Raw genomic sequence first — 27,929 nt, 5'->3', positions numbered from 1 at the left:
TTTTTTTTTTTTTTTTTTTTTTTTTTTTTTTTTTTTTTTTTTTTTTTCTCCAGAGCTTTCCTTTGGTGTTCTTCAGTAGGTTGAATGTGGTATCTTTGAGGATGAGGAAGAAGAAGAAGAGGTCAGCTGACATCTGATTTTGGACACTAGATCAGACACTGTGGTTACAAACAGGCAGGAACAAGAATCTGTTTAACACGTCCCTCCGGAGTAAACGTTTTCCAGTAGTTATTTCAGAGGCAATTTAAGCTTTTGTAACGTGAGCTGTTACTGGATCCTCCTAACTTAGCACAGACGTTCTGCCCACATTGCTAACTTGGAATCTTAGCTTTGCTCGCTGGCAGTCAGAATGTGCTGAGGAGGGACCAACGGCTTTGAGCCAGCACATGGTAGATTTCATTAACAACAGTCATCGATACAACCATGCTTAGTAGCTTTTGCCAACTCACCTCCTTTAAGGCATTGGTTTTTCATGTTGGGAAACTGAGGCATAACTTGACATGTGACTACAATGTATGAGTTTTTGAAGTGACTTGGCCCATGAGGTTAGCAAATATTCCCTGAATGTTTCACACATGTCTGTTGTAGACATTTCAAGAGTAGCTATGGGCAAGGACATCTGAGCCCTCAGCCCTAAAGCGCTTCAGTAGTTAGGAGAGGTTAAATGGAAGCACCACAGCAAATAATCCTTTAAAAAGAGTAGTGAGTACCCTGAGGGAAACAACATGCAAGTAGAAACCCTTCACCTCTGGTTGACCAGAGAATCTCCTTGGGGCTTGGGGATAGTCATAAAGAGTCTCTGAATTCTAAGAAACAGATGAAGCAAATCTATCCAGTGGATGAGAGAGAAGTCAATAGCTAGTGGAGAGAATGCCCTGAGGCAGTCTGTTAGCACCCGAATCATGGAGGGAGGTGGTGGTGGATTTATTATAGGCCTTGATGGCACCAGTTGCCTATCTTGGACCTGCTAGTAAGATAAGGCATTGCATTTGGTAGGATGTACTTGCTTAGTTGTGTCAAGAACATGAAGAAGTTTATAAGGTAGTGTGAGCCTTCAATGGCATTATCCCCATAGGCAGATATGTGTGACAAGTAGGGTTCACCTCTGCTCTCTGCAACCTGTGACATTTGGACTACAATGACCAGTGACCATAGATAGGTACATCAGCCTTGGGGAGGGAATGTTATAACGCAACTCACAGCTCACTCTTATCCAAACTGTGTCTGAATTCTCATGCTTTTGCTCATGTACTCAATATTGCCCAGGCCTTGCCTGCATCCTTGACTGTATCTGCTCATGTTCCACCATGCCTCAGAAGCAGAGAGTCCAATAAAGAAAGCATTGTCCCACTACTGAATCCTGTCACCTCAGTCACTGGATGCAGTCAAGGCTCCAGGCCCTAACCTAGAAACAGGAACATTGCCCACTCCTCTTTGGATATCTTTGGATATCCCTTTGCAAACAACCTTCCTCCCATCTTCTCTCCTGGCAAGGCTATTTTTGTCCCTTCAGGAAACCTTCTGTGCTGCCTGTGGAGACAGGCTCCCCTTAGTCTGTCTGTTCATCCACTCAGCATACCTCACTTTATGTTCTGATTTGACTGTGGCTTCCAGGCAGCCTTGAACTCCTCAGCAGGTAACATGTTCTAAAGTCACACACATTCTCAGCCTCATGCACACAGTCAGGTGCCATCAATGCCTGATGAGCAATAGGTGATGTTTACTCTTTGCTCATTACCACCAAAAGCATTGGGAGTGAAGATCAACATGGAACATGAGTGACTGTTGACTTCTTTATTCCTCAGAACTTACTTAAGTTCTTTGCATGAAACAATTATCAGTCACTTTAAGGATGCTTTTGTTATATAAACACAATTAATATAACAAAATTTACCATTTTAACCATCATTAAACACACATTTTTGGTGGCTTCAGCACATTCGCTCACCACTGTCCAGCTCTAGAACTTTTTCTTCATCTTACAGGGAAGTGTCATTCCAGCTGGATAATAGCTTCGTATTCCCCTCACCCCCAGCCACAGAATCTCTTCCTTCTTGGCTAGCCTTGGTACCTCATGTAAGGGAAATCACTCTTTTTGTCACAACTTATTTCACTGAGCATGTCTTTGAGGTGCATCTATGATTTATGTTGTATATATTAGAATATCCTTTCTTTTAACACACACACACTTCGTGTTTGTCCATTTTTCTGCTGATGGACATTTGGGTTGTTTCCCTTTCTGGATTATGAGGAAAAGTGTGAACGTGTCCTGTCATTCAACTTCTACTAAAAACAGAAGCACTTAATCTTGTGGTAAGGTTACTTTTAGAGTTTAGAAACATTTTAAGTATATTTGGAACAGTCATTTTGAATCAGACAAACAAAAAAGTCACCTTAAGGTAGGAGGTGACATGGAAAGATGGCCTGAGATTTCTTGTTTTTGTGACGTGTGTGATGATGCTTGGTGACATGAAATGACTTGTTTTAAATATGTTTTTTTGTTTGTTTGTTTGTTTTACAGCATCAAACTTCTAGCTGTGCAAGAACTGCTTGACAAAGAAGCCCTGGAAAAGGTAAATATTTTGTTTTTCTGCCACGCAGGAAGACTTCTGCTCCCAAGAAATGCTGACCAGAGGCAGCACTTTCCATGGAAGCGGTCTGCTTCTTTCTATTCTCCATGGGCAGTGAGCCATGCAGACTTCCATTCAAAGCTCCCAGTCCTCAGACTCTGTGCACGCTTGGAGGCCGAAGCTCTGTTCCTCCAAGCTCTGAGGTAGTGGGGGTTTGCTCATCACAAGCCAGGCCACACTCTGTAGAAGGTTTCCTCTGCTTCTAAGCAGCAGGAGCAAGAGACTGGCCGCACACCAGGCTTCAAGTCTCTTGGTTCCACGTTTGACTATCTGAGTGTGTAGATGAAGAAATTGAGGGCCAGACACACTTGCTAACTAGCCCAAGGCCAACTCAGTGGAAAAGTGAGGATTTGAATCCACATTCCTAAAACGATGCTTTTGCTGTTTAATTAACGTGGTTGTGAAAATGTTCTTTTACTGTTTTTCCCATCTATTTATTTATTTAATCATTTTACATCTTGATCTCAGCCCCTTCCCTCATCTCCTCTCAGTCTCACTCCCACACCCCCCTCCTTCCATTACCCTCTCTCCATCCTTCCAGAGAAGGGGAGGCCCCCAATTGATATCAGTCCAGCTTGGCATCTCAAATCACAGCAGGACTAAACACATCCTCTCCCACCAGGGAGTGACAAGGCAGCTCTTCTAGAGGAAAGTGATCCAGCGGTAGATAACAGAGTTAGAGAGCCCCTGCTCCAATTCTTAGGGGATCTACATGATGACCAAGCTGCACATCTGCTACATATGTGTAGGGGGTCTAGGATCAGTCCATGCATGCTCTTTGGTTGGTGATTAAGTCTGTGTGAGCCCCCATTGGTCCAGGTTAGATTACTTTGTATGTCTTCTTGTGGTGCCCTTGGCCCCTCTGGCTCCCTCCATCCTTCCTACTACTCTTCCACAGTGCTCCCCAAGCTCAGCTCTTTTCTTGGTTTTGAGTCTCTGCATCTGTCTCCATTAGCTGCTAGACAGAGCCTCTCAGAAGACAGTTATGCTAGACTCCTGTCTGCATAGCAGAGTATCATTAATAGTGACAGTGATGGGCCCTCTCCCGTGGGATGGGCCTCAAGCCATGGGCCAGGCACTGGTTTGCTATTCCCTCAATCTCTGTTCCATCCTTACTCCTATACTTCTTGTAGACAAGACACATTTTGGCTCTATTGTAGAAAATATTTTTTTAAAAAAAGAAGCTGTTGTGTTATATAATGTTTATTATTATTGTTAGCCCTATGATTATCACAGCAATATTATCTAACCCGGTATCACAAATAATAAGATGCAGATACATGTTAGATTTATAATTGCCTTATGTACCTTAGGCTGGGAAGATATTTCACTTACACTGTCTCAATTACCTCACCTTCCCTCTCCCAGCCCTCATCCTCATCTGGACTATCTTCTATCCATAATCTTACGAATACCTGCTTTTATTCTTCATCTGGGCTTTTCCAACCCTATTATTGGAGTCCTTCCTCCCAGTTCACGTGTTTCCTTCTCTACACTAACCCATCGTGGCCTCCTCCTTCCTTCTTTCTTCCCATTCATTAGTCTCTCGTAATTTTTCTTTCCTCTCCAAGCCTGGGAACCTTAACCATGCATACCCCATTCTGCCCTGCCCAGGTATAGGCCTTTTAATCAACCAATCAGGTATGTCTTAGGCAGGTTTACAAAACAAGGATAGGTGTAACCAGATCTTGAGGGCCAGTAACATATATCAGAACAGCTTCCAACATAGGTCCAAGGTTTTTGTAACCAGATCTTGAGGGCCAGTAACACGTATCAGAACAGCTTCCAACATGGGTCCAAGGTTTTATGTGTTGGTTAGTGTCCTCTCCCTCCACTAGGAGTCCCACCTTGCCACAGGTGGTGCTGACTCCTTAACACCCATTGCTTGGAGTCTCAACTAGGGTCAGCCTCAGAAACTCCCAGGACCCTAGCTGTGACAGTGTTTTAGGCTGTTGCTGAAGACTGGGTAATAACCTCCACACCAGTGCTATGGAACTGATGTCTTTTACTTGTGAATTCTAACTCTGGACGTAAAGTGGAATGGGTTTAGCAATGCAGGCTAGGCAGGTACTAAGGAGGTTGGGCCCTGAATGCCATTGTGGGAGCTAGTGTATACTGCCTGGGCAAGCTCAGGACTTATCCTATGAATGTAGCTGCAGGTGCTGACTGTACTCTGTAGGTTGACATAAATGTCTAAGTGGTTAGAGAGATTCACTAGTACTTGTTTTAGAAACTTAAAATACTTGGGCTGGTGCTCAGTTTCTTGGGACTAAAGTGGAGAAGGTTTTTAAGGACATCAAGCAGTGCTGTGAGTGATGGGAAGTGGCTTGAGCTCTGAAGCTCCACTCGGCCTCCTTTCTATGAGAAATGAAACAAGGATAGTGCTTCTGATGGACTATCAATATGTGAGGCAAATGAGTTAATGTAGGTAGCCAGATGGCTCTTTGGATGCCAAAGCACTCTGCTCATATCAATTCTTAATTATTCATATCAGTGCTTCATATATATCTAGCTATTAAAACATGCTATGATGACTATAAAAGCTATCAATGGGACAAATGACAGCCTTGATGGTAGATGCTAGATTAGATGATGGTACAAAATTAACCATAATGTTTCATGAAGCCGATGACTTGTTTGTGATCATGTAAGAGAATGGCCTGGTCCTCAGAAATCACAGAAAGGAATATAGGAACGAATCTTGCCACTCATTCTGAAAAGGTTGCAAAGACAGTGGAGAGAACGAAGGAGAGAAGAAGAGGTAGAGAGAGGGAGAAGGAGGGATCTATCTATCTATCTATCTATCTATCTATCTAATGTGTGTATGTATATATATACATATATATATAAAACACACAAATTTGATATGGGATATTATGGGATATGGGATATTAGATACATATATGGGAGAGAGAGGGAGAATGAGAGAGAGAGTGAGAAAAAGAGAAGATAGGCAGATGGTGCAAAATAACCATTGAAACTTCTGTGAGTTCTGAGATTTCTTTTGTATGTATTTGAAAGACTCACCCCATTTTTTATTTGTACCAGTACTCACTGCAGTTATTTGTTTTACTTCCTGATTTTGAAGAGTTAGAAAAAAATTATTACCATGGTGCTTCCAAACCCAGCAAATCAGTATAATAAAAATACAGGCGCCCAAAATACCAACTATGTCTTTGAAGTAGTTACTGTCCAATTTAGAGAAGCCACACAGCCAGGGCAATTCAAGGGACCAAAGCTCGCAAAATGGATCAGAGAGGTGGCGTCGGACTTGCTGTGGCTGGCTGCCAGCCAGTGATCCATTGTGCCACTCTGAGAACCAAGCTTCTATGGCTCTGCTCCAAAGCCTGCCTTCTCCTTCCTTCCTGAGTTATCTTGGGTTACTTATCCTCTGTGCTTCAGGTTTCCAGCTGTAAGATGAAAACCATAATCCTCAATTCACAAAGGTTTAAAAGAGAGTTAAGTGGACAGTCTGGGTAAAGGTGCTTAGGAGGACATCTGGGTCTCAGTGATCTCCACAAGTTAGCATCTCTATATATTGCTTCCCTTGTTCCATCCACCTCCAGCTGTCTTCCTCCACCTCCTGACCGTTCTCACTTTCTGTAAGCCTGATGGTGGGTTTGCATCATCCCGTCTCAACAGATGACCAGCAGAAAGCTGTATAGGACGATTGAAATCTATGTAGAGACAGGTGCTGGAGAGCCAAGAATTTGCAGTTCTGCTGCTCTCTTCTGTGCAGTTGTCTGCTCATTCACCCATTCATTCCAAAAGTGTTGAGGTTTCTGCATGCTAGGCAACTTGTAAACATTTTTAGAAGTGCCTGAAAGCAGCCAGTGGTTGTGCACTTGGTATCCAGTTATATTCTGAGTTACACATGATATGTGGCCTGGATTAGTACTTCTTTGTTTCGTTTTCTTTTGTTTGTTTTTGTGTGTATGTGTGTGTGGTTTTTTGTTTTGTTTTGTTTTGTTTTTCAGTAAGATTGGTTCATTGAGTTGTTGAAATAAGATATGTTCCCTGAAGAGCCTCACAGATGATATTTCCCCTTCCACTTGGGCAGGCTGGAAAGCCACTGAGCAAAGTCCCTGGTAAACCATTCAGCTTTGCTATTCAGTGCATTGTCCCTGGGCCAGTAGCTCTGGAAGCTCATTAGAACTGCAGAACTCTGACTTTTGGCTCAGATCCACTCAACCACAGCCACATCTGCAGAGAGCCCAGGTGACTGGTGCACACCAAAGTCCAAGAACTGTTCAGGAAAGGCCCGTTTACTGTTACCACAGTGATTATTGGGTAGCCTGTAACAGTCACAAACCTATTAGAATGCAAAAAATTTACTTCTGTGTCCAGTGAAGCTTCTTTGGGAGGTGTATGTGTGGGGCAACCAAAAAGAAGCAGATACCATTATTCTATTTGTAGATCTCTGTGTGTGTGGCGTGCACGCGAGTATACAAGCATACATACTTGTTTAGAAGCCAGAGAAGAATTGGGGAGGTGACTTTCTCTGCTGCTGTCTGCATTATTGCCTTGAGACAGAGGCTCTCACCGAATCAGAAGCTCACTCTTTCTGCTAGTCTGGCCCAGCAAGCTCCTGGTATTTGCCTGTCTTTGTTGTAGTGCTGGGGTCACGGATATGTACAACTATGTCTGGTGTCTTAGTTCAAGTGTCACTGCTGTGAATAGATGCCGTGACCATGACAACTCTTATAAAGAAAAATACGTAATTGGTCCTGGCTTACAGGTTCAGAGGTTTAGTCCATTATTGGCATGAGGAGAAGCGTGGTGGCATACAGGCAGACATGGTGCTGGAGAGGTAGCTGAGAGTTCCACATCTGGATCCACAGGCAGCAAGAAGAGAAAGTGACACCAGGCCTGGCTCGAGCTTCTGAAACCTCAAAGCCCACCCTCTGTTACACCACACTCATCCAGTAAGGTCACACCTACTTCAACAAGGCCACACCTCTATGGGAGCCAATTTTTTTTTTTTTGGGGGGGGGGGTGTCATGGTTTCTCTGTATATTCTTGGCTGTCCTGGACTTACTTTGCAGACTAGGCTGGCCTCAAACTCACAGAGATCTGACTGCCTCTGCCTCCCTAAGTGCTGGGAGTACAGGCATGTACCACCGTGCCCGTTTTTATTCAAACCACCACGTTTGGCTCTTTTATGTGGATTCTGGAATTTGAACTCAGGTCCTCATACTTGCAAAGCAAACACTCTTACAAAGCCACTTAAAACCTTATTTATATCTTTCCTGCTAGTAATAGTCAGAGCCAGCAGAAAGGTCTCAGAAGTACAGCTTGCAAGTCTCAAACCTCTCTCACTATCATCTTGCTGGCTTCACAAGGAAACCTGCCTTTGGAGTTAATAGTCACTTAATTCCTGAAACTTCACCGTGTTGGAACCTGTTGACTTCAGTCCTAATGGTGGGGGCCTGTGCAAGCCTCTGTTGTGGAAGGTGGTAATGATTCTGAAAGGCCTTTTCTCTTACACGGACACTGGCAGATTAGATCTGAGCAGTGAAAGTTTGAGTTGTGTAAGACAACATGAAAGATTGCAGATTTCCAATGCTCTTTCCCTCACTGTCAGCCATTGTTACCATGATCTCAGTTATTTTAGCTGAGCTTTTTCTGCTCTCTACAGGACCCAGAGCTGGGATGCCTTCCAGCCACACTGTGACGTTGGAGGCTGTCAGAAGGGCCTCCTGGAGGTTTGGGTTCCCTTCCTCACTTCTGATCTTGTTCTCCATGCTGCCTCTAGAGTTATGCTCATCGGAGCTGGTCCTTGCCTACCCTGTAACGAGGGAACATTCGTGTTTTACCTTCTCTTTTCTCCACTTGTCCCGGTGCTGTTTCCTAGGTTTGGGGCTCTTGTGATTTATCTGTTCTTTGTAGCATTAACTGGCCTGGAACTTCTATGTAGAACAGGCTGTCCTCCATGTGCAGTGATCATCTTGCCTTTGCCTCCCTGGTGCTGGGATTACAGGCCTGTGTCATAGCCTCGAGTTAGCGGCATGGACTGGGGAGAAACCCAAGGACACCTGGAAAGCTGTGCCTCTGAATATTTCTTTTTCTTTTTTTTAATTTAAATTTTTATTTTTTTATATTAATTACAGTTTAGTCACTTTTTTTGTTTTTTGTTTTATTCACTCTTTATCCCAGCTCTAGCTTCTTTACTCACTCCCTCCCAAATCCACCCTCCCTCCCTCATCTCCTCCCATGCCCCTCTACAAGTCCACTGATAGGGGATTTTTATTTTTTACCAACACTATACAAGGCCTAGTTTCCAGCAATTTGTCAGTTATTTAAAAAATATGTTGCCAGCCATAAAATCAACAATCTAAGTTTCCTTGTCCAGTCCTTATTTCAAAAAAATTATTAGCAGAGGGCCTGGTACAAACCCATACAAGCCCCATGCTTGCCACATTAGTCTCTGTGTGCCCATATGAGACCTGTTAAGTTGATTTGGAGGGCCATGTTCTCCTCATATGTAATGTGTGTGTGTGTGTGTGTGTGTGTGTGTATGTGTTTCATGCCACACAATGCTTAGGTCCCAAGAATAATAAGTACACTCATCACCTGCCTGTCTGTGTTCTTTGCTTTGAGAGTAGGAACTGTTGTTTTCCTGGACTCAAGTCACTGGAACTTGTTTCCCGGGATTTAAAAACAGACTCATCTAGTGCGTTCAAATGCAGCATTACATGAAAGGAAATAAAAATATTGGTACAGCTTGATTTAGAATGATCAGATTTTTTTTTTTTTTCAATGACCCTCTCAAACAGTTTCCTGCAAGGCTGCAGACAATAGTTTGGCTGGCTGTTCTGACTAGTGATCACCTTTACCCTGGCAGTACAGAGGGTGGCCACCCACTGATCTACTGTGATCGAAGCTCACCTGTGAGCTCAGCTTCCCAGGTCACTCAGCTCACAACTGATCTGCCTCCTATCTGCAGAGTGTCACTCAGGCATCAGTCCCTATCAGCTGATGTCATACGCCATCTTCTATTACTGAGCTCCAAGGACACAGACCGTGGAGCCCAGCTCTTAGTCAACTACCAGTGAGAGGCCTAATGGGCAGGTTACTCACAAACTGCGGATTTGTTTTTCCCCCAGCTTGCAGAGTTACAATTGTAACTACTCATTGGAATTTTGTGAGAACTGAATGGAATAATGTATGCAGTGAAAGAGATCGTATATTGGTAAATACCAGTGTGTCCATATGTAATTACCCTACCACTGTCAATGAGCTGCTGTTCCTGCCATTGTCATGTTCATCATCTTCACCATCAGTGCTGTCTCTTCCTCTCTTTAGAAGCTTAGCTTGAGCTTTGCTGTTGCCACTAGCAGGTGTTAAAGGAAAATCCTTAACTTCCCCCTGCCTCCATTGGCCAAACCTGGACAGCAAGGTGCTCCTCCCTGCTACCGCTGCCATGAAGTGTTTCTCTTAGAATGCTGGCTTTGCAATGCAGCTCTCTGTCTAGGTTTTTGCTAGGTGGAACAAATGATCTCCAAACCCCCTCTGGTGTTTTCTGTGTGTGATAAATGTATATTCATTTCGCCAGCAGGCCTGGGGTTAGGAAAATTAAACCTAACGCGGTAGTCATTTTTCCAGCCAGAACCTAGTGCTAGCAACATTGGAATTGGAAGTTAATAGTTCCCTAGAGATCTTCAGAAGGAACAGGAGGCAAACCATGTTCATACAGAGATGGTGACTAAGCTAAGGATGCTAGCTAGGCTCCTGGCAGTAACTGGGGGACCCTGTTTCAGATTCATTGACGTGTACACAGATAGTGTCTTCTATTGCGATTTGGATTTGCAGTTAATTTAGCTTGTATGAGTGCAGTGGCTGCCCTGATCTCATGTTGCATTTTACACCAAAGAGGGTAAAGCTGTAAAACTTTACACTTGAATGGTCTGTATAGAATCACAGTGTTTCAACCCAGAGGGACTTTTCAAGCTATATATACCAGACCTACAGATTTTTAAGAAAGTACCCTGAGGCTAAGGGTGTTGAGGTGCCCCTCCTTCTCTTCTCCAGCCACAGCTGGTTTGTTGGCCAGGCAAGGACCTTTCCACTTAGGGGCCTAGCTTCCATATCCAGATGGTCACAGAGCCAGTAAAGAATGTGTAGAATGATGGAGCAGACACACCCTGTATTTGGGTTTAAATACTTTAAAATACTCTCTGGAAAACGTGTCCTTTAAAAATATCAGCATGAGATCCTTTGGATCTTCGGTGTCATTTTTATCCCTCGCACTTAGTTCCTCATTAGCTGGCACTTAGTGTGAAAGTCATGTTGAGTGGCTGGTATCCACACATCTATGGAGGTTGTTTGTTTTCTCCCTGTGTTGAGCAGAGCTGTGTGTGGTCATAATTACTGTCATCACTGTCCTTTGCCTGGCAGGAAGCTGGCCACTTTAGAAGGACCAGCGAGCAGAAATTGGGCTCCCACTGGAGCTTACAGTCCCCCAAGTGGAGTCTGACTCCGTTAGAGGTGTGCTGCAGCTTCGAGCCCCCAGGCAGCTCTACTTTCCAGACTGCACCCTGTGGTCTACCCATGAACCTCACTGCTGGGCATTGAAGCATCTTGTGAACTGTGGGCCAGGCTCCATAGTTTGTCTAAAGGAGACAGGGCTGGGGTTTAACTCAGTAGTAGAGTGCTTGTCTACAGCATATATAAGGTCTGGCTTTGATCTCCAGTAGGAGCAAAAGAGTGGGAGCAAAGGTGCATTTTTTTTCCCTGATGTTTTTGAAATCCCCACAGGGTACTATGTATATACTCAGGGGCTCACACTGTCTTTCTTTCCATTTCCCCAAATGAAACTCTTGAAACTCCCTTAGCTTTATTAATTATCAAAAGTCAGCGTATATAGAATGAGAAGTTATTTTAAATTGATCATATTAGCAAAGTTTTATAAACATAATGTGTAAAGTTGAAGTTGCTAAGAGCAGCATGCTGGTCATTTCTGCGGAGGGCCGGTGACATGAGGCTGACCCTGAAATAAGCAGTTAGCTTCATTAGCCTCAGAGATGCCCCTATAACCAGAGCCTGTTGCTGGGCATGCCTCTTAAGGAAACAGTCTGTGGACATAGGTAGATAATAAGCACATTGCCGCACACTGTGCAGTTGTGAACAATTGGAAGGCAGGTCGGTGTTGCAGAAAAAGGCTAGCTTTTAAAAAGGACTATGGTAGATCTATCTGCTCCAGGGATGGGCGTGTGACTACCACAGATGGGAGAACATTTAGGCTGGTAGCAGTGCGATATACTTTTTACCGAAAAGGAGACTAAGCTTCTACTTACTTTGATAATGACCATGTGTATATATTTGTTCCTTAAGCCAATATTTATTGTGCCCCCCCCTGCCGTTTATTAGACATTGTGCTAGTGAATGTCCACATTTGTGAACAAGGTGTTTACTTTCCTTACAAGAAGCTCACACTGTAGCTGATAAGGGGACTGCCTTTAGCAGTTACACATTTGTTTAATTACAGTAGTGAAACTAAAACAAACAAACAAACAAACAAACAAAAACTCAAAACAAAATAGAAAAAGCAGGTTGTCAGAAAAGGGGCCCTAACCTAATGTTATCAGATCCAGAAAATACGAAAAACATGTAATTTTCCTTTATGATTGAGGTGATATTCCTAGATTGAACATTTTAAGGTCCCTGGCAGCTGCCCTGGGAGGAGCAGGAGGCAGGAACAATAAGGAAGGAGCCCCATTGTCTCTGCAGGATGGGGTGGTACAGAGATGGGACAGCTCCTCTGAATGTCCTGGCAGACTGCACAGTGGGTCCTGCTGGACCACAGCAGCCTGTTCCAGTTGGTGGCTTAAATCGGGCCTATGGCTTGTCTTTGTGGATTATCACTCTAAGGTAAATATAACCACCATTTAACGTAGTGTTTGTGGCTGCTCTCATGCGACCAGGACAGAGTCCAGGGGTCGTAACAGAGGTAGCCTATGCTGCACTGCTCAAGTTATCTAACAGTTACCCCTTTTTGTTTGTTATTTCTCTCCTAGATAAGTGGTTTCTTTTAGGAGTCACATGGAAACTACATGCTCTTTTCCCAGAAAAATTCATGTATGAACCTTTATACATGATTGACTTCCCTTGCTTCAGTAGCCTGCAGGCCTCATCAAGGTGTTATTTCTGGTGAAGTTAGGATTCATTTCTTCACTCTAGATATGTTCAGTCATTTCTTCTTGTCTACATGGATGCATCTTATGGATGTGGTTTTAATCATGGGATCAATTTGCCTAAAGCCATGGAGCACAGATGGGGTGAAATAAGAAATCAGTAAGAAAAATAAGTTTGGAGAATGCACAGATGTGTGGAAATTAAACAATTTACTTGGCAATACTGAAAGGTTAAAAATGAAACTACAAGGGAACATAAAGATGCTTGGCGTGGATCAAACTGAAAATGCAATAAGCTAAATCTCAAGGAACAAGTCCATGGAGAGAGATTTTGTGGTCAGATCTGGTCAGATTTTGCACACTGTGTTCTTACTGGTACCAAAACAGCATTCCTTGGGTTCCTTTCTATTGCTTATAGGCACTCTCATCGTGGGGTCCTTAAGGGGTTATCTGGTTCCAGAGCATGCATGTTCCCATTCTCAACCCCATCAGACATATTTAGGTCTCCTGAAACCTGAAGTAGGCTGAGACTTGAGCTGCTTTCTTCTTTGCCATTGTCCTGTTTCTCTTTGTTGGTTTTTATTCAAATAAAAGTCTCAATGTACATACTTAGCCAGGCTTCCTCCCAGTTTGGTCTCCTTGGGACTTAAGAGCATAGCCCTTGTCTAATAATAATGACAATATAACAAATCTAATAAATTTCTGTAGACAATTTCTTATCTAACTCATAGCACTTTTAACTGTAGAAGCATTCTCTCTGTGGCCAGAGAGATGTGTCAGCAGGTAAAAATTCTTGTTGCCAAGACTGTCGAGCTGAGTTCAGTCCCTGGAGGTCTCTTGTGGAAAGAGAGAACTGGTTCTTAGAAGTTGCTCTCTGACTTCCATAAGTGAGCTCGTTTACACAATACAACTCTCTCTCGTCCAATATAAAATAAAGTTTTTTTTAATTTTGTATTATTAAAAATTATTGTTAAATTATTATGTTAAAGTTTTTATATGTAAAGTTTTGGGCAATTTTTGTATACCTATATTTTGATGCTGGAAATCCATGGATTTAGATTTAGAAAATATCTTTTAATTGTTTTTGTTTGGGGTTATTTTGAGGCAAGATTTCATGTTGCCTGGGCTGGCCTTAGCCTAAGCCTTCTGCCTCTTCCTTCCATGTGCTGGGATTAGGCATGTGCCACTGCATGTAACTTTAAAAAATGATTAAAGTCACAGAAGTATGAATTGGCAGGAAAAAGAAATCAGTCAGCCTTGGAGCAAGAGTGGCCTGTCAGCTGAGCCCCTTGGGGAGTTCCATGTCTGTCATCTTCTGCCTGCCTGTATTTTTGGGGTACTCATCTGATAGTTTAATTCATTATCCTGCATACTCTAAAAGTTCCATTGTTATATCTTAGTCTTTGAGTTGATTCTAGACCTATAGAGTAAATGAACGGAGATTGTATACATGTGTTTCATAGACATATGCAGAGGCAACAGATGGGTCTACAAAAAAAGAACAGAGGCTACTTCCATTATATCTTGAGATCGGTTGAGCCTGGCCCATTGGAAGTCATTCAAGTCTAAATGTGCATAGGAGAACTAGCTTCATTTAGGCCTTGAGAAGTTAGTCTTTTGTGTTTTAGTAAGATTTCTGTTACCACCAAACTGAGAGAGTTTTGCCGGCCTGTCACAATGGCTCATGAGTTTGTGGAAATTCCTAACCCATATGTGTCCTAAAGTTGGTTCTGTATTAGTGACAGTTTCATTTGCTTGAGATGAGTTTAAGGCATTACCTGCATAAAGTACAAATTTTCTGTATGGTTTGCTTAAAGGGAAAACAAAGATGTCAAAATATCAAGATACTCTAAAAACACCAAGGATTTTGTAGTGAGAAGACATGGAGTTTGACTCCCAAACACTAGATCTTGAAATAAGATTAGTATGTCTCACCTAGCATTTGTTTCAGTATGTGTGTGAGAATGTATGTATGGGTAGCTGGGTGAGTAGGTATATGGATAGCTGAATGACAGGGAGACAAGTAGAAATAGAGTATATCAGACTGCCATATAAAATCGTACCTGCTGCTAAGTGAAAATGTGTGAAAACCGCTGTGTTAGTTTGCTGAAAGAGGGATGCTAAGGAATTTTTCAGTATTGGAAGGTTTCTGCTTGTCTTTACTTCATTTTTTTTTTAACAGGTTGGTGCTGGCCCTCACAATAGGAGCACATATTCAATACCACCTGTAGATGCTGAGACAGCCATGTGGCAGATATTTTAGTTTCCTGACATTTTTTAGCTTATCCTCAATGTTTATCTTATCAGGAAATATAAACAGTGGGTTAGTCCTGGGCAGAACTTCACTCTTTTTAAAAAATTCTTAGGTGTTCATGAATGATTCATTCATTATGGTTTCTGAAGAAGGACTTTGTATTCAGCAAAGTTTGGGATAGTCAGTCATTGAAAAGAAACAAAAGGGCAGACAGGTGAAACTGATTTTGCCGAGTTGCTAAACACATCAGTGCCGGATGCCCTCAGCAGGTAAAATATCCTGATTTGAGCTGGCTGTTAAAGTTGGCTTTGCCAGAAATAATTCAGAGGAGTGTTCTGACAAACTGTCAGTTCTGCATTTAGGATGAGTGATTCCTACAGCTGATAAAATATTTTTCTTAACCTTCAAAGACATTGAAATGATGAATTTGGGCCTTAAGATTCTAGACTCCTTGGGAAGTGTCCAGCTTGGCTCCAGAGCTTTTGCTCCATCTGGGTAGTGATTCAGAAGTGTTCGCTGACAGCAGGATGGAAAGACCTGCCTCCGAGTCCGACACTTGGTTTCCCCACACGTCGCAACCCCTGCCACCCATTCCTGCCCATTCCTAAGTCTGCTCCACCTAACCTTTGCACATTCATTTATCATACAGAAGTATTTAGTGTGGAAACAGAGATCCAAAGCAGGTCGAACAGCTCCTCATCTGAGTTGCTCTGATGTCCCCTGGTGGTCTTACTTGCCGCTGGCTCTCTGTACAGGTGGACAGTCAAGGGCTTAAGTGGCTCTGCAGAAGCACAGTTGCGTCATCACATCACCCTCACAGTTTGACTGTTCTAGCTCTGCAGATCTCTGGGGATCAGAAGTGCCAGGATGAATGCAGATTCCCAGTGTTTATGATACAAAGCACTGGAACTGAGGAAGTTCCGGGGTTTCGCCTAAATGCCAGTATCTGTACATTTGTTGTGGGAGGCAGTACACTTCCCAGCCTTCTAGCCCGTATGGCTGCAGTTTGCGTCATCTCCCTCTCCCCTTCCTCTCCACCTGGTTGAACACCCGGCAGAGAGTCTGCAGCTATCTATTGTCTGTTGGTTTGCTTTCTCCCTGCCTGCGCATCTCCTTTTATGTGCTTAGTTTATATGAATATATTTATGAACAAGGGCTGGCAAGTGCTTATGTATGCTTCATTTCAGGATGAGGCATGGGCATTTTTGAGGTTTTGGTAACAGCAGTTAGTAAGTTTTTTTTTTGTTTTTTGTTTTTTTTTTTTTAAAGGCCAGAGAGTAGAAAAGGAAAAGCATGTGTATAAAGTTTAAGCGAATTAAGTGATATTTTATGATGGTTAGAAATTTCTAGAGTTTGAAAAACTTGGAGAGAAAACAAATACAAAATCATAATTTGATTCCTCTAATGTCATTGTCTTGGTCTCTCATTTACATTGTTTGCAGAGTGATCCTTTTCTCCTATTATTTATACAGAAGTGCTTTGGTATCTGCAGGGGATTGTTTCAAGACCCCTCTACACCAATTCCCCAAATATTTGCATATATGCTGCATATACCCTCTCTTACTATTTAATCATGTTAAGTTTACAATACTTGATGCAATACAAACACTATGCAAACAGTTCTTGTCTGAATTGTTTAGGGAGTGATATTAACAAATGTCCATACATGCTCAATACACACAAAGGCACTTTTTATTTTCTAAATAATTCTAATCTGCAGTTGGTTGAATCTGTAAATACAGATGTGGGACCCATGGGAAGACCAACTGTGTTTGCTCCAGAAGGGAGTTGAGAGGCGCGATGGACTTGGACAGAAGTGTTGGTGGCCTGACACACTAATGTGAAGTGGCTTCCCTGCCCCATAGCACTGCCCTGGTGGCCACGATACAAACCTTGCCTGCCCTTCAGCTTGGTTTCAGTGCCCTTTTCCTAACCCTCTCTGGCCAGTTTGCATTCAGCCCATTTTCTGCTTGTATCCCGGAAGGATCCAGAAAAACAAAACAAAACAAAACAAAACAAAAAAACAACTTGCGAAACTAACATCACATAGTTTGGCATTGCACCTGGCCAGAAATTTAGTGAGAAAGCCACTTGACTGAGAGATCCCATGGGGATTCAGCTTTCTAGTTCCCTGTTAGCGTAGAAAAACTATGAATTAATGGATCTCAGACGCTTTCCACTTCTTGCTGCCACCAAGCCTCTGGGAGTGAAAAATTGTAGGTCTCTCTATCCTTTGCTGCCCACACAGGAAAAGAACACTCAAAGCTACAGAGGAGTCTATTTGGAGGAAAATAGGAAATGCAAGAGCTTTAGAGAGCAGGATTTGGCATAATGTAAATCAAACGTTGTGAATTGACATTGTGTTCACCCACAGCTTTGAAGTCTTCATGCTATGATTACTGCCGAGGAAAGCAGGTCATATAAATATGGTTCAGCATAGCTAAAAACTGGCATTTCATAAGAAAAATGGCTGCCAGAGCCATTTCCCCAAGGCCTCCTATGTGCTAATTCTGTTTAATGTGACAGTTCCTAAATAACACTGGATCCCTCACAGAAGCACAAGGTAGTGTTGGGGCTCTGCAGTCTAGAGAGAGTCACAAAGGAAGCTGGCTGTCAGCATGCACAGACCGAGAAAAACGTGTCCCTGGAGCTTTAACGATGTGTGGGCGTTCACAGAAGAGGCCGGGGAGCTAATGTGAACAGCAGCTTTGTTCCACTCTGAAGGGATTTCCTTTGGATTTGAGCACCTGAGGACCGAGCTTTCCTCATGCTTGCAGCCTTCTTCTCACTTCTCATCTTCTCTCTATCCTCATCCTTTCTCCTGCCACATCTGACTCTCGAGCCCTCCGGGGTAAAGTGCTCCATAGTCATTACTTTTACATCACTTTAGCAGAAATTCCTGACCTACAACTTTTAAGGCAGGGGTTATTTTGACTTGTGGTTCCTGAAATTTCAACCCACAGTCCTTGCCTCCGTTCGTTATGATTGACAGGAAACCCGTCACCTCAAGGCAGCCAGGAAGTAGATGGGGAGCATGCTGGTGTACCTGAATGTTGTTTTAGCTTTTTGCTCCTGCAGCCCCAACCTCTGGGGTGTACCAGTTCTACCTCCCCCTCTTAGTTTAAAAAATAATAATAATAATAATAATATGTTCAGATATACCCTGAGGCCCACTTTATTAATTTTCCAGGCCCTTCTCAGCCCAGTCAAGTTGACAGTCAAGATTAACCACATAGGGCTAGAGAGGTGGCTCTGTGGTTAAGAGCACTCTCTGCTCTCCTAGAGGATTTGAGTTTGGATCCCAGGACCCACATCAGCAGCTCACAACCATCAGTAGCTGCAGCTGCAGGGCAGTTGATCCCTTTCTGGCCTACGTGGTTATCCACACACAGATAGCACTTATCCACAGATAAGTAAAAGAAAAAAAAAAGCTTTAAATCATTTACCATCATACACTCTTATTAATCACTTTGCCGTAGGGTGGTTTGGGGGAGGCCAGCGACAATGTCTTTCTTCCATACATGTTATCCATTCTCTCAGACATCAAAGAGGAAAGATGAATTTAGAAAGGGGAAGGGGTATGCTTGACTAGGTCAACAAGGCCTGTGTTAGGAAATACATTGGCATGTGGTGGAAGTTCAGGGCGAGTGCATTCAATCACAAGTTCCAAGTTGTGACATGCAGCTTGACAGCTCTTGCTGCACAGGGGCTCAGCAGCATAGTAGGAAGTATCAGGCAGCTCTGCTTCCTCAACTATTAGTGTGTTTCTCAGGCTGTTAAACCTTTAGATTCTGTGGCTAAGCATGTTCAGTGTAAACCATGGTGTGGCCATCCCAGTTTTTTTTCCTGGGATTTGGGATATGCTTAAGCCTGACTGTAGCTTCCCCACGCTCTCCCAAAATAGCTACAAAATCCTTCAAAACGCATTGCTATTTTCAGACTCGCTGCTTCCACTTCGAATAATTAGTTTCAATCATTACTCACAAGTTTAGTGCCTAATTAGGAAAGAAGAGCTTATTTTATTTGCCCTAAAACTCCCGTTCTCTCTCTCTTTGTCTCTCTCGCTAGTTTTTGAAGAATTACTGGGCCATGCAGTCCTCTGCTAAGTGTGTGAAGAGAACTCCTGCGATACCGCATTTAAGGAGCCACCCCACCCCACAGTGGGCCCTGGTTTCTGTACTCACTAGCTCAACCTGAATTCTGCAGTGCAGCTGTGCAGCCTTTGAGACTGCAGGGCCCCTGTTCATAGTCTTGGTGATGATACGGGTGCTTGTGGGCAAGGGACTGAGTCTTCCTCCCCTTGGTTAGGACTCTGCAAGCTCATGTTGCCTTTGCTGTCTCTGCTGTATCTAAATAGCTCTCTGCTCTATTAACTCTCCACGCTTTTCCCACTACACATCTTCTGCATGTTCTCTTCTCTTCCGAAATGCTCCCACCACTTCTTTCTCTAGTCAGCTCCTCTTTCTCTTGAGTTTTGAGTTCAGACATCACCTCTGTTAGAAGCCTTCCCCACCCTAGGCAGATTCCCCACCAGCAGCAAATATGCACACAGGTTTCTCCAGTCCTGTCTTCATAGCATGAGTCACAGGTCCAGTTTTGCTTTAGGCTGTTGTTTAACTGTCTCCACCTCTGTTCCCCAGCCTTCATCCCTAGCCAACTGAAGCTGGGCAGGCAATCGTGTTCTTTCCTAATTATCAGAGGACCAGAACAGTTGTGTACCAAATATTTATGTCTCCTTTAAGCCTTTGTACACAGAGGCTTTCATCCTCACAGAGAGGTGGGGCTTTGAGAAATAATGAAGGGGACGAGAACACAGGTTTGGTGCTATATAACAAACGTAGTCCTGAAGGGCACATTCTGAAGAGAACCCTTGTGATGGCAGTGGGGTGCTGCTTTGATCTGGTGGATTTCTTTAAGGCACCTGTGCTGACCACAGACATTTCCACAAAGTTCTAGTCGGGTGATCAAATGACACTTCTAAACTCAAAAACAATCAAACTACTTACCTGCTTTGGGACTCACCTGAGGGTCCTAGCGAATACAGGTTGGCATCAGGAGAAATTCTCTATACAGGCATTTCATTATAACTAACAGTAGAGAGAGAGATAAAGGTGAGCATTGTCTGTCTCCAGGTGAAAGAAAAGAAGGTTATTTTTTTTTGAGGGGGGGGGACTTTCCTTTTCTATACTCATCAGACATTTACAAAAGAGAAAATGTCACAGTTGTTCTGGTCACAGATCTGGGAGGTGGAGTATATCTTTGGCCATGTGCTCTCTCGGCTCCTGTGTTCTCATCTACCACAGGTATGTGTTAAAACAAAGCAAAAACTCTTGATCTGCTTTCAGAAACAAAGACAGTGTAGTTTTAAAGTCTTAAAATATTTGAAACATGGATAAAAATCATGCTGAGCATGTGCAGGTGGAGTGCGTGAGGGTCTCTTGCCAGATTGAGGGGGCTCTCAAATGTTCATAGTGGAATAATCCCCAAAAGGCCAAAATCGCCTCCAGCCAATGAAACTTTCCCTCTCCGGGGGATGCGCTGTAGATGACAGATAATGATTAGAGAGCGTGCTAGGTGGTTTTAAGGGAGTTTCTACAAGTATGGCACAAACAATCCTTACAGGGGGACAGCAGCAGTCCCCCATAATCTCACTAGGGAGGTCAGACAGAAAGTTATGCCTGAGGCTAGCCTGCTGGGCTACATACTGGGGTGCTGTCTCAGAAAAGGGAAGGGGACCATGGATATAGGAAAATCAGAATACAGGTGTGTGTTGGGGGGGGGGGAGGTATGTGTGAATGGAGATGAAATCTATTGATGAGATTCTTTTGAAACAGCCTAGAGAGAATTTTCTAGAGATGCTAGTATTGGTGGTTTTTGCACAGTGGTATTGCACTTGCTTTCTCTGTCTTTGCTTTATAAATTACTTGAGCTTATACCAACCACTATACTCAATTTAGGGAAAACAAAACAAAACAAAACAGGTGAACAAAAGATTACCACCGGAGTCTTACCATCCAAAGACCTTGAGAGAAGAAAGGAGCTTTTGGGACTGTTTCTGAAAGGTAGAAATAAATGATGATAATGACACAGTGACAAGCTGGCAGTTTGAAACATAAAATCCATAAGTGTTCTTATGCATATTCCTAATTTTGCTTCTGTCTCCATAAAATGTCTTGCTTTTGAAAAAAACCCTGCCCTTTAAAGGTTTGTTTTGTTTTTTTTGTTTGTTTGTTTGTTTGTTTGTTTTTATTTTAAATCCTTCCTCAGTACACGATACTGTCTCATTTCTGCTGTCTTTTGGGAACAGGCAGAGATTATCAGTTAACAGCCACTGGAGACAGTTCATGTACAAACAGGTAATGATGAAATAGTATGGGGCTTAGACAAGGACAGACAGCAGGCCAGAGCTTCCTTTTGGTCCCTGTGGAAAGAGGAGCTGAGGAGCTGCTTTCACAGTAGCATGTGATAATGAAAGAGCTGACAGTCATGGCTTCTCTGGACAGAGGAAGTCGGGGCAGGGTCCCTTGCCATACTCGGAACCCTTATGGTTACATATGGAACCCCATGGTTACGGTCTCCACCACAGGGAAGGCTGACCTGTGGCATGACACACATGTCAGCTTGGCTGTCGGTGGCAAAGCCCCCTTCAGTTCAGAGAACTAGCAAGTTGCAGTCTGAGTGCACCTTGTGTGTAGGCAGGCACACACTGCTGTTTGGGGTCTTGGCTAATGTTTTCTGAGTGTGTTGGAGCAACAGAGTTAGTTAGTCCTGCCTTTTCATCATGGTACTCTTGCTGGCAGGGATTAACCAGCCATGCCATTGGGAGTATCACTGCCTACCCAGAGGGACTGCAGCTTTGGGCAGAATATGCCGGGGTGTGAGAGGTACCTGGCTTATTTGAGGCTCTTAGGAAATGTCTCCCTTCCCTTTTTTGTGCGCTTCTTCCTTTTCATTTATTTATTTTTGTGTGTTTTGTTTTTACAGAAGCACACCTGCTTGTACATGATTAGGTACTTGAATGTTCTTCTTATTATTGGATTTAGTTGGATTTAGCCTACAAGGATTAAGAGTAAGCTTTTATCCTAAGCACTGTAAGTAAGGGAGTTTATAGGAGACACTGAGGAAGGCTGGTGTAGACTTTTTGTGGGGAACCAAGCTACTGAATGTTGGCCCCAGTGTTCTTCCTAGGGCCTTTTTCTGCTATTGAAAAGGTCAGTTGCTCACTAGGCCTCTGAGTAGCAGGGACTGAAATGGACTCCTCTGTGCTCTCCCCAGGGTGCCCAGTGCCTGTGTTTGTGTTTGAGCTGAGGTTAACTGCACCTTATCCACCTTTGTAGGAACAGGGTGCTTATCCTCGAACAATATAGGCTGGGGAGTCTTTTTCCTCCCATAAAGGTTTGGGGAAAGGGAGATGGAGTTGTTCTTTGCTTGGCTCTCTGGTGGCATTGCTTGCATTCTCCCTGAGATCCCTGTCTCTTCCAAGAGGTGTGCCAGGGCTGGTAAGGCTGCAAATCAACCCCAAAGACATAAGTCCCAATAGAATAGAGCTAAGGCAGGCTATTTCTGTCTCACAGGCAATATGGCCTTTCAACGCCTTGATATTTTGGAGGGACTTCACAATAGGCTTGTATTTAGAAGATCAAACATAGTTACTGTTTAGTATATACTCAGTGAAATTAGCTTTTTCCTAGTGTTATCATGCATCAGGCTGATATTTTATGCACCTTGGCCATCCCTTCCTTTTGCCTGCCATGTAAGGGGTATGGGTTTCTAATATCATCTGTCATACACTGTGCTTGAACACTTCAATAACGATAAGCCCTAACTTCCCACTAACATTTCTACTAGCACTGTCCTTGTCCTTTGCCATGTTGTATCATATTCAGATGAAAGCTGAGTCCCTTGACCTTGTTTGACCTGAGACGGGGCTTCTCCTTTCCATGGCGATGTATGTTTATAAGGAGAAAACACCCTACCTCCTTCATCCACTAACAAAGATTGTATTTTCAATGGCCACACTGAGAACACAGAGGAAATCGGCATCATCATATGGGAAACTCATTGTCAAAGGGAAGTCACGTCCAAAACGAGGAAAGCAATTAAAAACGCCAGCCCAGAGAAACAACCTCATCTGGAAATCTGACTCTGAGGTTTCATTGTGGAGCCAACCTTCCTCATCCTTCCAGGAAGCAGGATGAAGTGGCCATGTGATGTTTGCTTTAAAGTGTCTATCAGCACTCCAGATCTGCCTCCAATTAACTGTGTGGTCGCCATTAGCAGTACATATTTATAAGTTCATCACAGAGCTAGGTTTTTCTCTCTCTTGACTATAGAAGGAAGCTCAAAGCCTCCCAGTGGGTTGGAACACCATTTTCATTTTCATTTCCTAATCATGACCAATTGAATTAAGGAATATTCTTTTTAGAAAGCGGGAGATGTCAAAGTAAATAAAAAAGTGCAAAGGTCCATGAGTGAAAATGGTTATTTCACATTTTAGCGCTTTCTGGTCACTGCAGAGATAAGCAGTCAGCTGGTCCAGAGCAGACCCACGGCATGAGCAAGCACTGATGTCACAGCCGCAGGACTTAGTCTTTTATCTTGACATTTCCCAACGTCAGTGCCCTGGGTGCCCTGTAGATTGCCATTACGGTATTTGATGTGGCCTCCTGTTGTCAAGAATTAGGGTGGGGTTGGTGATCGTTTCTTCATTATTGTTTATGTTAATCAGTTTTCTGTGACTGTCACAGAATGCCCAAGACAAGCACCTTTTAAGGAAGAAGAGTTTATTTTGGCTCATGGTTTTAGACATTTCAGTCCATGGTCACTTGTTTGTGTTGCCTTTGGGCCTATGGCAGCAGAACCTGATGGTGGAAAGAGCGTGGTGGAGAAAACTGGAAGCCAGGAAGCGATGACAAGGAGAAAGGGCCACAGTCCCAATAGCATCTTCAGAAACATAACCTCAGGGACACAATATCCTCCTGGTAGGCCCCATAGTTTGAAGCGTCCACCGCTTCCCATAGTGCCACCTTTTGGGGGGAACCAAGGCTTTGAAACGTAGGCTTTTGGGGATATTTTATGTACATACTATAGCACTGATCATCTTTCTGATCACTGAGTGGGGCAAATGTTAAAAAAGAAAAAAAACAAAACAAAACAATTTTCCTCTGTTTGGACTGATGCTAGAGAAACAAGGTGTGTCTGTGGTCATCCTTGTAAGTGAGATTGAATAGAGGGTGGAATCCATTGACAAACTCTTACGTGAGCACTGCTGCATGCCTGATGTGTGCCTTGTTGGCCCCCTCAGATGTTATATTGTGATGTCATGTATCAGCTGCAGAGAGCCACAAGTCAGATGCTTTCAAGGTGTGGGGTTGAAAAGCTAAAGTGGTTTTTGCTTTGAATAATGAAAACTGTCTTCCTAGACAGTGAATTATGGAGGTAGAAAGGCTGAGCTCCATAGCAGCTGTCCAGCTTGTCTGAGCTTCTCAAACTTGAGAACTGCCTGGGGAAATTTATTACAACTTTCAATCGTGGGTCTAACCTCAGAGATTCAGTCAATTAGGAGCAGGGTTTATTAAGTAGCTATATTAAGAATGAGAGAGGCAGGTGATGGGGCCCAGTGGGTAAAGGCACTTGTGGTGTAAGCCTGTAGAGAGAATTGAGCATAGATAGGTGAAGATAAAGAAGATTCAACTCCATGAAGTTGTTTTCCGACCTCCACACATGTGCCGTGGCACACACACACCACCCTCATAATAATACTAAACAGTTAACTTAGGAAGGAGCAGGAACCAGCTTAATTCTGATTTAGGTTGATGATGAGTTAGACATAAGAGTTTGAGAAGGATGAGGAGGGTGGTGTATTGGTATTCGGGCTGAACTAATCAGAATTACAGGGTCACCTTTTCTGAGTAACACACACTTCTCTTCTGCTGTTCCTGCCGTTTCTGCCTTTATGCCTTGGTGACCCAGTTGTACTCACAAGACTATTATTTCTTTTTTTTTTGGGTGGGTGAAGCAGAATATTCAAGAATCAGATGACTTACATAAAACAAGTTAAGGCAGGGTCCAGATCAAGAGTACTTACAAAATGCTTCTAGGTCCCATTCGTGGACATTCATTAGGCATGGCCGTGGGTTACATAAAGACATTTTCATATGAATATATAATGTACTTTGAGCTTATTCTTGCCCCATACCCCTCCCCTGTTCTTCCCGTTAACCCCCTTATTCCCCTAGATAGTTTTGATTATACTTTACTATCATATGTACATACATGATTTTACAAGTCTGTATAATACCTAGGAGCCACAAATGAGGGAAAACATGAGACGTTAGTCTTCCTGAGACTGACTTAACTCACATAATATGATTATTTCCAGTTGTGTCTATTTTCCTGCAAATTAGCTTTGCTCTTTGTAGTTGAAAAGAACTCCATTCTGCATATTCAGCACGTTTTCTGAAGATGTTTTTACTTCATACTGGCTTTTCTGGGATGCAAAAACTCTGTAGAGAGGGCTTGGCCTCAGCTTTTCTGACCTTGTCGCACTCTGACAAGGCCTACAGCAGAGAATACGTATTTTCAGACCCTTCTCTAGAACCTGCCAGCTGTGCAGTCATGAACTTTAACCCATGCTTGGGTTTAACCGTCTGTGGAGCTCTTTGCTCATGAACAGCTGTGGGCTGTGTGGAGGGAGCAGAGCTGTTCTGTATGGGAGCATCCACCATAGTACGGCTGATGGGAAGGCAGGCAGGCTGACTTCTTAAGCTTCCCCGGCTCACAACTCATCATGAGGACCCGTGGACTTTGATGCAGCATGTCTCAGGAGCCTGCTGGCATTGATGCTGCTGGTCTGTGGGTCTCACTTTGATCAGCCAGGACCTAAGGGTTGTCCTACTGTGTAGGTTAGCTGTGAACTCTGAGTGCAGTCATCTTTGTTTACAAACGTATAGCTCTTTTTTCTAGTCCTAGAAACAGAAGAGAATCCTACGTCTTAACTCTGAGCCTGAAAATCAGAGATGAAAAAGTTTCAGTGTGCAACATATCTTCTCATAAGTTTCATAAGTTATTATTCTCTTCGATAGCATAAGGAATACAGAAAGAGAGGACAGAGCAAGGGACCATATGCTACATAGGCTGAGAGAGGATGACAAGGGCCAGGTTTCAGATGTTCTAAACTAAGGTGGCTCATAGGATCAGTAATGAAGTTTTCTAATGAATAAATGGGTTTAAAATGTGAACTAGCAAATATGTAATAGCTTTCATTCCTCCATGAAATCAACTATTAAGTTCAGGTCATCTGGAGAGGATCTTAAATCCACACTGCTAGTTTTACCCAGTGTTTAATTAAGCTGGGCCTGGAAAGCATCCAGGATTTGTACTTTTAACAAGCTGTCTCGCTCTGTGAGTGAGTTTCACTCTGTGAGTCTCACTCTGTGACTAGCTCATGCGTAGTCCCAGAGACCATCTCTGAGAGCAGTGAGCACAGAAACAGTGCCATTGGCTTGGACCACCTGCCTCCTTCTACAGTAATGTTGTCTGAGCTGGATGAATTTGGGGTGTGTCCTTAGCTATCTGAAAACCTACCCGAGGGTTAGGATTCCTGCGGGCTATGACCCCCACTGCCTGTAGACAGTGTCCCTACATGCTGGAGTTCTGTAAGCTTCCTTGGTAGCTGTGACCTGATGAGAACTTGTGAAGATTAAATGTCCAGGGCGCACTCTGGAAATCCTGATGAGACTTCAGTTCTGTTTGTAGGACAGTAAGGCTTTGGGATAACAATGAAGAATTGGTTCTTAATGGCCTTGCCACTGTAGGAATTGCTTGGAAGTGTTTTCCTCACTGATCTCAGTTGTCTGTAGGTTGCAGCTGCATTTTTAGGAGTGTTTCACTTCTGAGCTATGCTAGCTACTTTTCACATTGCTGTGACATTACTTGAGGGAAGCATCCTAAAAAGGAAGGATTGTATTTGGCTCATGGTGTGAGGGTAAACAATAGGTTGGCTTAAAAGTCAGTGTCCTTCTGCCTCTGAGGGCTGGCATTACAGGAGCATGCCACCATACCATGCCTTTCCTGAGCTTTGAGTTGCATTGATGAGTGCCTCTTCAATGTTGTCATGTAAAGTCATCCGACCTGTGAAAGCATCTGTTCTGTTGCCCCAGAGGAGCGCCTTGCTCCCCTCTGCAGCCTCCCTGTGTTCTTTGTACATATTGTGGCAGGGAAGGCATGGCGGTGGCTGGTCACATTGCACCTGCAGTCAGGAATCAGAGTGGTGAAGGCCAGTGCTCAACCTGCTTTTCCCTTTGTAATCTAGTCTAGGACTCCAGGGCAGAGAATGATGCCACCCACATTTAGGGTGGGTCTTCCATCTCAGTTAGTCCAATCTTGAAGCTTCAACAGAGGTGCCCAGGAATTTATCACTCAGGTAATTCGATTCTGTCAAATTTACAGTTAGATCACACTAACAGATGGCTCTCAGCCAAGAATTTACACACACACACACACACACACACACACACACACACACACACTATACACACAGACACAAAGAAAAAAAGGCCAGTCAAGAACACGTTTTTCATGGGGAGTAGGTGACCGGAGAGAAGTAAGAGGTAAGTAAGTAAGTAAGAAGTAAGATGTGTTAAGGGACAAAAGGGTGTCATTGGGGAGGGGCAGTACCAAATGGTGAAGCATTTTGAAAACTTGGCCCAAATACAAGGGATCCCTTGAAAGTAACATCTCTAGAAGAACGTGTTGGAGGAGCTGGCCTTTGTACTATGCAGTCAGTAATTTTTTAACTTCTCATCTGTACAGTTGTATTTTGCCTCAGTGATAAGCCTTGCTGTCCCCCTGACACAGAGCGTGCATAAGTCAGTTTTGAGCCAGACGCTGTGGATGCACACTTGTAATCTA

The 27,929-nt window shown here is 43.4% G+C and overlaps 1 protein-coding gene across 2 annotated transcripts in view; it reads left to right on the top strand.

Moving 5' to 3' along the window:
* Eepd1 (endonuclease/exonuclease/phosphatase family domain containing 1) overlaps window positions 1-27,929 on the top strand; it is a 109,171-nt gene that overhangs the window by 64,439 nt on the left and 16,803 nt on the right. For both annotated transcript variants that reach the window (XM_055601388.1, XM_055601387.1), the window contains one exon: window positions 2,522-2,573. In XM_055601388.1, coding sequence (XP_055457363.1) covers window positions 2,522-2,573 — 52 coding nt within the window. The remainder of the gene's footprint in view (window positions 1-2,521; window positions 2,574-27,929) is intronic.

This window comes from Psammomys obesus, unplaced genomic scaffold, assembly GCF_907164565.1.
Source record: "Psammomys obesus unplaced genomic scaffold, mPsaObe1.curated_primary_1811, whole genome shotgun sequence".
NCBI classification, from domain to species: domain Eukaryota; kingdom Metazoa; phylum Chordata; class Mammalia; order Rodentia; family Muridae; genus Psammomys; species Psammomys obesus.
Note: the sequence above shows the minus strand (reverse complement) of the source record. Positions and strands in the feature narration are given on the sequence as shown.